Raw genomic sequence first — 12,603 nt, 5'->3', positions numbered from 1 at the left:
GATTGATGCACGGGTGTGGTCGAGGGATGGCTCCCTATTGGTCAACCATTTTATGTATCCTAATGCTGCTCACTCCGAGGGGGAGTTGGAAGCACTGCTGTTGAACCTGGAGTGTGCCACTAAGAGGTTGGGTCTTACCATCAGCACCACCAAACTAAGCACCTGCCTGGGTATTTTGAGCCACCAAAGGCTCCACCCCCTCAGCTCCCCATTGGTGATGGAGCAGTTTTGTAGAGAGTGGACAGTTTCTCATACCTGGGCAGTGTGCTGATGACCAGCTCTGGTTTGATAGTAGAGGTCTCACCCCGAATCAGTCGGGCAGCATTATCTTCAACGGTTGTGCAATGCTGTGTGGAAGCTACCTGGTATGTCGCTCCGCACGAAGCTTCAGGTCTTCTCGGCCACAGTCATGCCCTCCCTTCTCTATGCTTGTGTAATAAACGACTGGACCACGATGTCTGGCTCAGTGTCCTTTATTATTCGGTTCGTGCTGTACACCCACACGGCTGTCTTTACTCTGTAGCTTCTCCACGGTGCTGACTCCAATGTCGGCCCGATCCACAACAGCAGCTCCGCTGCTGTTTCTCTCACACAGCCCCCCTTGGCTGTACTCCAGCTCTGACAGCTTCTTGCTCTCTCTCTCTCTCTCCGCAGCTCCTCCTGGCAGCCACACCGCTGCCTCTAACAAGCAGCCCCCTCTCTCTCTCTCTCCGCAGCTCCTCCTGGCAGCCACACCGCTGCCTCTAACACGCAGCCCTCCTGGCTGTCTCCTCTGCAGCTGCACACCACTCCGCAGCTTCCTCTCCTCTTCGGGGTTGGCTCCCGATGGCCGTCGGCGCCCCCCCTCTCCACACTCGCCCGCGTGGCCTCACTCTTTTCCGCTCACACCCCGACTGCCTTCCCCTTCCGGTTTACCCGCTTAAGGCCCCGAACCTTCCCCCCACGTCACATGACTCCACCCCCCGTGACGTCACATCCGGAAGGTCGCTTACGCCCGCATTACACCACCCTCCCCCGTAGAAAAATCCCAGCCGACCTCGGCTGACCAATAGCAAATCGTAATGCGGCGAACCGAGCTTCCCCCCCTAAAGGACACTAAGCATACAATGTAACAGCAAGAACAACAACAACAACGCAATTAACATCAACGAACGTACAAAAAGCATGCAATAAATACAACTGTAAGAAAAAAATTAACAAGACAACAACAATCAACGAAACGTAAGCGATTTGGAACGTGTGCGGGTCGCCGGCCCGTCCCGGACGGTCGGCGGCCCACTCGCAGAACGGGAACGCGATGAAAGTCGAGGAACGACAGGGGGTAATCCCCCTGTCGCAGCTGGAAGTCCACCGCCGTCCCGTGTCTCTAAAGAGTTAGTCTTGGGCTTGTCCTGTGACCGTGCCCGCAGCTGGGTCGGAAGGGCTGCAGGGCTCGAAGGTCCCGCAGACCTGGCAGGCGTCCTCCGAGCAGGGCCCCTCGTCCCCCGCAATGTCACGGCCGGCCTGTCTGGAACAGGTACGACAGGCGCTCTAGCAAAATCAATGGACGCAGGCAGGGGAGAGTCAGCAGCAACAGACCCCGGCAAGGCAACATTGGGGGATGACGCGTCATGTAAGGGAGCAACATATGGTTTCAAGCGCGACGTATGCACAACCCAGCGACGAGACCCAATCTGGACGCGTGCTGACTGTGGGTTGGGAACCGCAATGAGGCGTACGGGACCATGCCAGGGTTTGTGCAATTTCGGCGAGGTCCCCGGACGTACCTGTGGACAATGAAGCCAGGCTAGGTCCCCAACCTTCCAAGGGCACTCCCCCTCAGACCGTCGCGCATATCGCTCGTTCCGGGCCTGGGCTTTGGCCGTAGCCACGCGGGCATTCTCCCGCGCCTCCGTGACTCGGCGAACCGTGTCCTGAATGTATTCAGGAAGTGGTTTCCGAGGTCCCTTCACCCCAGTTCCCAATTGCACATCCACCGGCGGCACGTTTTCCCGACCATACATAAGGTAAAACGGCGAATATCCTGTAGCCGCATGAGGTGTCATCCTGTACGCCGAAAGCACCCCGGGGATGTGCAGATCCCAATCAGATTGTTGTTCACTCACGGTATGGCAAAGCATGGCAGACAATGTCCTGTTCAGCCGTTCAACCATACCATCCGTCTGCGGATGGTATGGGGATGTCCGTACTTTCTTAGTCCCAAGGCCCGCGCACACTTCCGCCAATAATTTAGAAGAGAAATTCCTGCCCTGGTCCGTGAGGAGTCTCTCAGGCGCCCCCTTATCCATAATATACCCAAACAAAAAGGCGTCGGTAATGGCCGCGGCCGACTGATCGGGCAACGGCCAGGCCATCGGCCAACGGGAGAGGTACTCAACCCCTACCAGCAAATATTTATTACCCCTCGCCGATGGTGGAAAAGGTCCCAATATGTCCAGTGCCACCAATTCATTGACTCGAGACACCTGAATCGACTGGAGAGGCGGCACGTAAGGATGTTTCGGCGGCTTACGTTGTGCACACGCAGGGCACGCACGCACGTGCCCTACGACATCTGTCGCCATGCCGTGCCAAAAATAATGACGTTGCAACGTCAACAAGGTCTTCTGCACCCCTAAATGTAAGAGAGTGTCACAATGGAGGGTTCTAATCAACTCGAACCGCAAGGACGTTGGTACCACCAGGCGCCAACGTTCCTGGAACCCCTCCCGCCACATAAGCAGACCATCTCGGAGAGCGGTTTGCGGCCCCACAGCCGTACTCGGACTCCCATTGTCCTTAGCAGACCGCTTCCGCAAGGACACCAATGACTCATCCATCATCTGTTCCCGGATCCAGACAGACCGCGGCAGATTCAAAACCCCGTCAGCCGGTCCCGGTTCCATCGGAGTGTCCGACTTCTCGACGGCCAACGTGAGCGGCTGAGGGGGGTTTGGAATCGGCGAACACCTATGCGTCCCCGACTCACATTTACAAGGGGCGCGCCGCGGTAATCTGGAAAGTGCGTCAGCGTTCGCATGGCGCACCCCCTTCCGATGTTGAATTTGGAAGGAAAATTCCTGTAGCGTGTCCAACCAACGTGCCAACTGTCCGGATGGCTGGTCAATTTTAAGGGCATATTGCAAGGCCGCATGATCCGTACGCACAATAAAAGAACGACCGTAGAGGTATGGTCGAAATTGCCGTAGGAAAAAAACAACCGCCAATAGTTCTCTGCGAGTGACACAGTAGCGGGTTTCCGCAGGAGACAAGACTCGGCTACCATACGCCACGACACGCTCTACACCCCCTTTAGACTGTGATAACACCGCCCCAATACCAGTGTCACTCGCGTCCGTATCAAGAATGAATGGGTGATCGAAATCGGGATAATCCAATGTTGGGGCCGTGGCCAATAGATCACGCAGACTCCGAAAGGCCGCCTCCTCCGGCTGTCCCCAAACAAACTTCCGTCCTTTACCCGTAAGGAGATGCAAAGGCCTCGCAATCGTCGCAAAACCCGGCACGAATCTTCGGTAATACGAGGCGAATCCCAAAAACCGCCGAACATCCCCCACGGTGGCCGGAGTCGGCCAATCCCGGACGCACGCCGTCTTTTCCGGATCCGTGGACACTCCCTCAGCGCTCACAATGTGCCCCAAATAGCGGACGGACCGTTGCAGTAGGTGACATTTCTTTGGTTTGAATTTCAATTTGGCAGAACGCATCCTCGTGAACACTGTCTCCAGCCGCGTCAAATGTTCATCGAATGTGCGGCTGAAGACAATGATATCGTCCAAATATATAAGACATGTCTCCCACTGCAACCCCGTCAAAACGAGCTCCATCAATCTTTGAAATGTAGCAGGGGCCGCATTCAATCCCATCGGGAGACAGTTGAATTGAAATAACCCCTGCGGCGTACGGAATGCGGTTTTCTCCCGTGAGGACTCGTCAAGGGGAAGCTGCCAAAATCCCGAAGAGAGGTCCAGTGTGGAAAAGAACTTAGCCCCCGACAATGCGTCGAGGGAGTCATCCATACGCGGCAGGGGGTACGCATCTGCCACCGATATCTTATTCAATTTGCGGAAATCAACACAAAATCGCAATTTGCCATCCTTCTTCTTAACCAAGACGACTGGAGCGCCCCATGGGCTGTTAGATGGCGATATAATGTCCGCAGCCAACATGTCTTCCACTGCCCCCCGTACGTGTTCTCGCTCCGCAGGACTCATCCGATGCGAGTTTAATCGAATAGGGGCAGCATCGCCCGTCTCAATGTGATGGTAAAGCAAGGAAGTGCGGCCCAAATCGAAATCATCGGAGCTGAACACATCGGAATATGTCAACAACAATTTACGCAGCGCACCACGTTGCTCCATGGACAGGGAAGAATTTTCGTCACATAATTGAGCAACCCAACGATCATCCGAACTCCTTGGCTCGGAAACCCCAGCAACAACTCCCCGGCTATGTGGACAATCGTGGGTCGCAAACGCCGTAGTGGCATGTGCCACAACCGTACCGGCCGGGACACGGACGTTTTCTCCCCCCGCATTAAGCACCTGTAAAAACGGTAATTGATCCGGCCGGACGATGGTCTGTGCCCCCACTAACGCCAACCCGGTTGTTATCGTGGCGGGCGGTGACAACTACTGCTCCTAGCCGATCAGGCAGGGGCTTCCGATACCGCAAGGGTATAAGCATCTGTGTACCAGGTGGGATGTCCACAGATGCGACGGACAGCGCCTGCACTTGTACGGCCGAAGCAGGTCGCCCCCAGGGCGACGGCAGAAACGAGATTTGACGGCCCCCCGGCAGTTCAATACAATTCTCATTGATCTTGATCAAAATGGGCATCTTAGCCAAAAAATCGGTGCCTAACAAACAGGGAACCGCCAAAGATCTCGATATCAACACCACACCCGAGGCCGACACATCCCCAATAGATATCTTAGCATCCACCTGACCCACGATACCCATGCTACCCCCGTTCGCAGCGACGCACGACCCATAAACCGGACGCACAGCCCCCGACGGAATGCCCAACAGATGGAAAATGACATCCGATATAATAGTCGCAGACGCCCCCGAGTCGACCAAAATGCGCACGTCCACACCTTGTATGGACCCCGGTACAGTGGACGAACCCGTAGCGGCCGCGACAACTCTCCGTGCCAATTTGCGCCACTGCGTAACTGAATGACAAGGCCCTGTCGAAGGCCTTTCTTTAACAACAACAATAGGATCGCGCAACACAGGTGGTGGGTGAGGTGGAAAGCCTTGCCGAGTGTCTGGTGCGTGCCGACATGCCTGTTTCGGAGGATCTTTAGCCGACTTGACCGGTGCCGAGGCCTCCTGCTGCGGCGGAGCCGGGAAGCGGGCCCAGCAGTCTCTGGCGTAGTGGCCCCTACGCCCGCAGCGGAAACATTCGGCCTCGTTGCGCCGAAGCGCAGGCCACGCCTCCTGACGGCCCCGTTCTGGTAGCGCCGCGCGCGGTCTCGGCCCGCCGCGTCCCGTCCATGGAGCGGAGGCGGCCGTCAGTTGTTGAGGGCCCCGGTCATCCGGAACATAGACAGCCTGCGCAGGGTTCCACCCCAGCGCATCCTCTTCTTTGACGGGCCCCCCCGTCCACGCCGTCACTTGTTTCCAGCGACGGAGGTTGAATTGCGCATCGAGACACTTAGCAGCCGTCCGGGAAGTTAGCTTCTCATGCCCACACACAGGCATGGGGATCCCTAGATCCCGAGACAGCTCCAACATTTTCCCTAATATGAGAGGCTCGAGCAGGTCCTGTGGCGTCTCAGGATAAGCTGCCATGGCCAGCTCCAGCACCGCACCCCTGAACGCCACGGGCGACTCCTCTGGTGCTCGTTGTCGTTGAGCGAATCGCCGATGCGCATCATCTGGTGGCTCATAAGCATCGGCCATTTCTTGAAAAACACCACATAAAGTTGCCTTCTTATCGGTCGTTATGGAACGGAAGAATCGGACAGATTCGTCGTCCAGGAGAGTCGGCAACACCTCCAAAGCCTCCGCATCGGTCCATCTTGCCGTGCGTACCGCCGCCAAGAAGCGGCAGGCGAACGCGCTCCAGTCCCCACCGACGGAAAATTCTTTAACCGTTGTAAGGTGGCGACTCCGACTCCTCTTCCCGCCGTCTTCCAATGGTGGTGGTTGTGATGGCAAATTCAAAATGGCGTCGGCCCGCGGCGTGGCCAAGATGGCGGTTTGGCGCCACGGAGCGCGCAAAATGGCGGCCTCCTGCCGCGTGGGCAATGGCGGCGGCAGGACAGGCAACGTGGCGGCCCGCGGAGCACCAACTGCATCATCCATCGTCCCTGGCGCGACGAGATGGCATAGATGCGCCAGGACGTCCTTAAGTGCCTCCAGTTGTACCGCCATCGCTTGCCATCGTTGATCCGCGTCTGATGATGTCGACGGACCCGCCACCGCGCCAACATCCTCCACTCCTGTTCCCGTGGTCGCCTCAGCCGGGCTCTCCTCCACCACCCCAACAGGATCCGTGGTTGGAGGGAGTTCGTCGTCGTCGGACGAAGAAGCCGATGCAGGCGCCGGAGTAACTTTCTTCCTCACTTGTTTCGACATGCCGTTGCACTTCCGACACCAGTGTAATAAACGACTGGACCACGATGTCTGGCTCAGTGTCCTTTATTATTCGGTTCGTGCTGTACACCCACACGGCTGTCTTTACTCTGTAGCTTCTCCACGGTGCTGACTCCAATGTCGGCCCGATCCACAACAGCAGCTCCGCTGCTGTTTCTCTCACACAGCCCCCCTTGGCTGTACTCCAGCTCTGACAGCTTCTTGCTCTCTCTCTCTCTCTCCGCAGCTCCTCCTGGCAGCCACACCGCTGCCTCTAACAAGCAGCCCCCTCTCTCTCTCTCTCCGCAGCTCCTCCTGGCAGCCACACCGCTGCCTCTAACACGCAGCCCTCCTGGCTGTCTCCTCTGCAGCTGCACACCACTCCGCAGCTTCCTCTCCTCTTCGGGGTTGGCTCCCGATGGCCGTCGGCGCCCCCCCTCTCCACACTCGCCCGCGTGGCCTCACTCTTTTCCGCTCACACCCCGACTGCCTTCCCCTTCCGGTTTACCCGCTTAAGGCCCCGAACCTTCCCCCCACGTCACATGACTCCACCCCCCGTGACGTCACATCCGGAAGGTCGCTTACGCCCGCATTACACTTGTGAAACGTTGGACCCTTAAAATTGAACATTTGCATCGTTAGAAACATTCAGGCTGACATGCCTATGATCCATCCTTGGTTTCACTAGGCTGGATTGTGTTAGGAGCTAATAAATCCTTGAAAGATCTGAGCGCATTCCCATCAGTGAGCTCATGTAGCCCGCATGCACAGCCACTGTTTGCCCAAGCAGCTTCTGTTTGGTCGCATAGAGGGGGCTAAATGGGCAAGACATGGTACGGAAGGATGTGGAGCTGAGTGGACTTGCCAAAGACTGGTACCCGCGGTGTCAAGATTGGCATCTATGCTCATGAAGGACGTTACTGGGAAGTTGGAGGCAGTCGCTCTCCAGCAATAACAGAGGGCAGAGGAGAGACGCTCACAACAATGAGCGGAGCGCGGGTGGCTGAAATGCAGCAAGTTGGTACAGCTGGTACATCTACCAGTCATATCAGTCAGCCAACCCATGGCACCTGGGTCTGTCTCGAGACCTCCTGTCAGCGAACCTTTGACACTTCACGTGGCCTCAAAGTGCACCTAGCCTGGCATAGGCGCCATGGTGACATCACCGTTAATCCTTTATTATGGGGTTTGCTCACCATATGCACGTTTGGTGCCAGATTCCAGTTGGCCCATTACACACCGACTAAGTTACCATTAAGGAGATGCATCGTATTGTAGGAGGACATTGTAAATGTAGTGTTGTTGGATTTCCCTCTGGAATTAAAGGGGTGTTATCAAGCTTGTCCTAAGTTGAGGGGGTTTAAATGCACACTAATGCATGTGCATGTTTGTGCACAAGCTACATTTGCATGTCCACACACAGACACCGATTTAAATGACAATGCTGGGCTTAAGCCCACACTTAATCAGTTGTTTGGATTGCATCCTTTGCATGAAGGTGTAGACATTCACCAGGACACCTGGAAGGCACCTGATCTTGTGAGATGCAGGGAGTAAAGTGTACAGGGTTGAGTAGACTTCGGGGCTACGGCCTGACCAGCATATTGAAGTATGGTCAAATAGCCCCGCATGACCCGCATGGCATGGGGACTTCTGCATCGGCAGTAGATGAACAGAATATGTTTACACTTGTAGTGGCATCTACGGAAACACACCCCGTCAGGGTAACTACATAAACATACGAGATAACGACATAGGTGGTAACAACTTCCACTAACGACATAACCACAATGGGCAACTACATAGCCGGGTCAGGTCAGTAACGTACTGCCTGACCCACGATGCCGAACGTGACAACCGAAGAGCGAGGAGACGTAGCATGGCGGGTTGATTCCAGAAGACAACCCGGATCGGCGCTCAGGACTTCCCTTTCATGCCCCTGAGCATGGCCTGGCTTCGCCCTAGGCCACGCCCCCTTCTAGATCCTACTAGAAGGTTCTGGGCCTTATGTCATGTGTCCCTCTCGCTACCCCTTGGCCCCCTCGCTACCCTCTCCTGATCACGTGCCCTCTCGAGTTCACGCAGACTGGCATGTCCTGAAGTGCCCTCTCTCTGGCCGTCACCAGAAGCATGCCGCCTAGGGCCCGCTTCGATGCCATACACACACACTCTGGTGCCAGAGAGACGCTAACATGCACAGTGTACCACTCTTCTTCCAGTGGCTGGTGCTAGACACCGTAGTGACTCTATACATCACTACACAAGCACACGTCTCAAGAATTGCAGATCGCTGGGCCACACACCCAGTTTGTGGACTGGATGGGGATTGGGTATTCACAAAACACGGGCCTTGAGCATGAAAACACGTTGGGAAATTTACGCTCGGTGAGAAACCAGGAATCATTTTTGTTTAAAATAAACTCCATGTGACACATTAAGTGAGAGCCCCCTACATTGGTGAAGATGCTAGGAAGAATAGAAAGCCAGGATCGGTGATGTATGTTGAACTTCTTTCACACCATATGTAGTCAACCGTACTCATCGGAGGTGCAGATGTGAACAGGCCCACCCCCATCGATCATCAGGAGCAGCGCACAGCATGCATGGCGCGCGCTCTTTGGCCTATTGGCCCGGGCTCGGTCGACTGAACTTTGGCGGACCTCAGAATCTTTATTTATCCTTGAGAAATCCGATGAGCTCTGAAGCTCTTTTTTCACAGATGTCCAGTAGAGGCGGGTCAGAAGGTTGCAACAACAACAATGCAAAAAACGATAGGTGTGCAAAGTATAGGAAAGGTAAGCAAATCACTTCAAATAATTAGATAATTCAGATTAATTATCTAAATTAAAATTGCATAAGTACACCAATTCCCAAGCTTGGGCAATGCAGCAAAACAACAAAATACATACAGTCCCAGGCCACACAAAGACAACACACAGTCCCTTAATAGGTGCTGGCTGAGATGCATGTGGGCCCCTCCCAAAGCTGTGCGTTAGGCAGTCGCATTTGAGTGAAACCTCCAAACCTTTCTTGCCTGGCAACCTGCTGCGTTGTTGGTCACGGAGACATCGGCGTGTTTTTTGCAAAAAAAACTAGACAAGAGAAAATTGCCGACATGTGAAAAGAGCCGATTATAATTTTGTTATGATGGCAATATGTTCAGGAGCTAAATACTGATGTTGAGGTCTGATCACCATGACGAGAGGGCTACAGGAGAGGATTTGTATAGTTTTCCTGGTCCTCCCCTCATTACAGGAGTACAGACTACAGTGGTTTACTGCACGGTCCATAGATTGGGTTGTATGGCCACAATCGCACTCTGGCTTGTCTTTAATTTACATTATGAATGAGACGGACGCAGCGGCCTATTGATGATGTGTTGATGTGGTTGATGATTACACCAGTGTCTTTGAGGAGGAATGTCAAAGCCAGGAGGTGCGACAGGAGCTTTCTCGCGGCCCGCCTGTGACATGCTTTTGTGTCACTTGCTATCTGGGTGAAATGGACATCGTTAATTCGAATACAAATGAGCCGATATCTCACGGTGATGCCGGAGCCCACATACCGAGCGCAAGACGTCCACGGTCAACAGTCCGATAAACATCAACACGAACGACACACGCAATCTTGTGCCGCAAGATTGTGCAGCAGGGCATGATAAATATCGGAAAGCTGAATGAGTACTGTACATGCAATAATATTGTATTACATTACGTCTTTATTGTTGTTTGTGGCGTGTATAAGTAAAACTGATTTTGCATACCATGTTCGTGCATGGAAATATACAAAGACAAAGATCCCCCGTGTAGCCTTAACAGACTGTTGGGGCAAGTGCTGTTAGCAAGCACCTATGAAGACTGGCACGGCACACAAGCGGGTGGGTGGCCAACACTAATGCCTTTGTCTCCGCAGTGCTGATGTGTACATACTGCACCAGGTACTCATTTGAGGCTGATTCAATCTAGGGGGAGCGCCAGGATTAGTTCAGATATTCGCCACTGTTATTAGTCGTGAGTGGGAATCAAACTGGTCACCATGTTCATTGTGCAGTACGCTAACCACTGCGCCACTGCACCCCACAAAATATACATAAACACATATAATTAAATATTCATGTTTTTTTGTTGTTTCCAATATTTAAATGTTTTTTTCTTTTTCTCTAGGAAAGCAACTGATTCTCCTGGGACATTTCTGGTTGCTGAGAAGTATAATCTGCCATCATAATTCAGCTGCCCTCTCACCATGCCTTCTCCATGTCGACTGCGGCCTTCCTGGATAGACTGCTCGATGCTCATTCTTGCCCTCTACCCTATGCAATCATGGTCTCATACATCAGAGTTCTCCGCTGAAATGTTACTGCTAAAAATTCTGGAAAAATACGGAGCGAACGGATCACTCACAGTGGAGCAGCTAAAGAACACTTTCCAAATGAGTCTCAACCTGAGCACAGAAACTCGGATCGCAAGGACCCACCCTGATAGCAACTCTGTTAAAGAAAATTCTTCAAGGGTAAGTTATTAAAGTTTTCATTACGATGTCCACGTGCAGCTTTGTTTCTAATTAATTTGTCATCGGACTGAAATGCAACTAAGCTCGTTAGCCAAAAGAGTATGCGCCATTCAATAGTCTGAGTGGTTTCCCGTTCGCACGAGCATGGAGGAGTTGCTCTTCTCCTGCTCACAGCTTCACCCAGTGGTGTAAATTCCACATTCCTAGTTTTGCCGAGGTTGGCGCCATATGACTGTTCCGCTTGGTGTGAGTGTTCACGTGCACTGGAGGCCAGTAACGCTATGTCCCGCACATAGCAGGGCCCAGCAGGGCTCCTGGTCTTCCCTCATCAAACCTCTCCCCTCCCACACCTCCACGGTGTGGGAGGGGAGAGGTTCGACACGTAACCCTCCTCTAGCCAAACTGATGACACGGCGATGCTGGCACCCGCCATAAAGATTCACCCGCTTACATGACCATGATTCCCATAATAAACTTCTCTGACATTTCACCCACTAAATGCACCAAATACACACAACAGCTGCGTCCAAAGTTTATTTTTCTTAACCAGGCAAGAACTCAGTAGACCAGGAAGAGCCTCTTTTGCAAGAGTGTGACCTGGTCACCAAAATGACTGGACCCGGCCAATAAAAACACCGAAGACTCTAACCCCTTTAAACCAGCGGTTGCATGCTAGTCTTGTATTTTTACAAGAACCGATTTAAACTGAAAGTGACTGACCTGCATATACTGGTGATCTCTTCTTGTAGCTATTCACAGCATGTTGGGGCTCAGTCTGGCTGTGTCGATTTCCCTGATTCGCAGTCCAGTGCGAACCATCATTCCAACTCCGTGACTTCTTCATCAGAGAGACGTACATACACGACATGTCTAACATTCCCCACTGACGCGTCCTCCCCATCTGTTTAAAAATATCTAAGCCGATCTCTCCAGCTGATGACATTGGCAATGAGGGCATTCTGGCAGACCACTGTGACCCGATGGTTTAGCTTTTGAGGTTTTTTCCAGCTGCGAGCACCTGGCTTCCACATTAGAATACTCTGAGAAGGTTCATTACCAGGCTTCGTGCAGGATGCTTCAATCACCTCATCCATACGATTAGTGCAACCTCTGATCACTGAGCAACCCACAAAAAAGTTTTCCTGCTAAACATGGACAGAAGAGTTACGAATCACAAAGATCTCATGGGGTTCATCAGAGAGGAATGGTGAGCATTCCTAACCTCAACCATAACATGCATGGGTATCAGGGACTATCCCGCACGAGATTGTGACTCCGACCAGGGTGCTTGTTATTGAAGTGTTATTTTGGGAACACAAGCCACGTGGGTAACTCGACCGGGACCGCAGATTAAATTATTCAAAGCCACTACTACGCGAGTGGCCGGCAAGACTGGCCTCTCTGCTCCTGCCAGGTTTTGTATATGCGCTGCTGCTGCCCGATCATTGCAGTGGCTTTCGTGACGCTACTCTCATAATTTTATTCAGCAAATGCTTTTACATACAGTTA

General features: G+C 53.2%; 1 protein-coding gene across 7 annotated transcripts in view; it reads left to right on the top strand.

The window, feature by feature from the left end:
• SLC39A14 (solute carrier family 39 member 14) overlaps positions 1-12,603 on the top strand; it is an 84,846-nt gene that overhangs the window by 36,980 nt on the left and 35,263 nt on the right. For all 7 annotated transcript variants that reach the window (XM_078613610.1, XM_078613613.1, XM_078613616.1 and 4 more), the window contains one exon: positions 10,749-11,094. In XM_078613610.1, coding sequence (XP_078469736.1) covers positions 10,828-11,094 — 267 coding nt within the window. In that variant the 5' untranslated portion in view covers positions 10,749-10,827. The remainder of the gene's footprint in view (positions 1-10,748; positions 11,095-12,603) is intronic.

This window comes from Lampetra planeri, chromosome 41 (assembly GCF_965212315.1).
Source record: "Lampetra planeri chromosome 41, kcLamPlan1.2.h2, whole genome shotgun sequence".
Lineage (NCBI taxonomy): Eukaryota > Metazoa > Chordata > Hyperoartia > Petromyzontiformes > Petromyzontidae > Lampetra > Lampetra planeri.
Note: the sequence above shows the minus strand (reverse complement) of the source record. Positions and strands in the feature narration are given on the sequence as shown.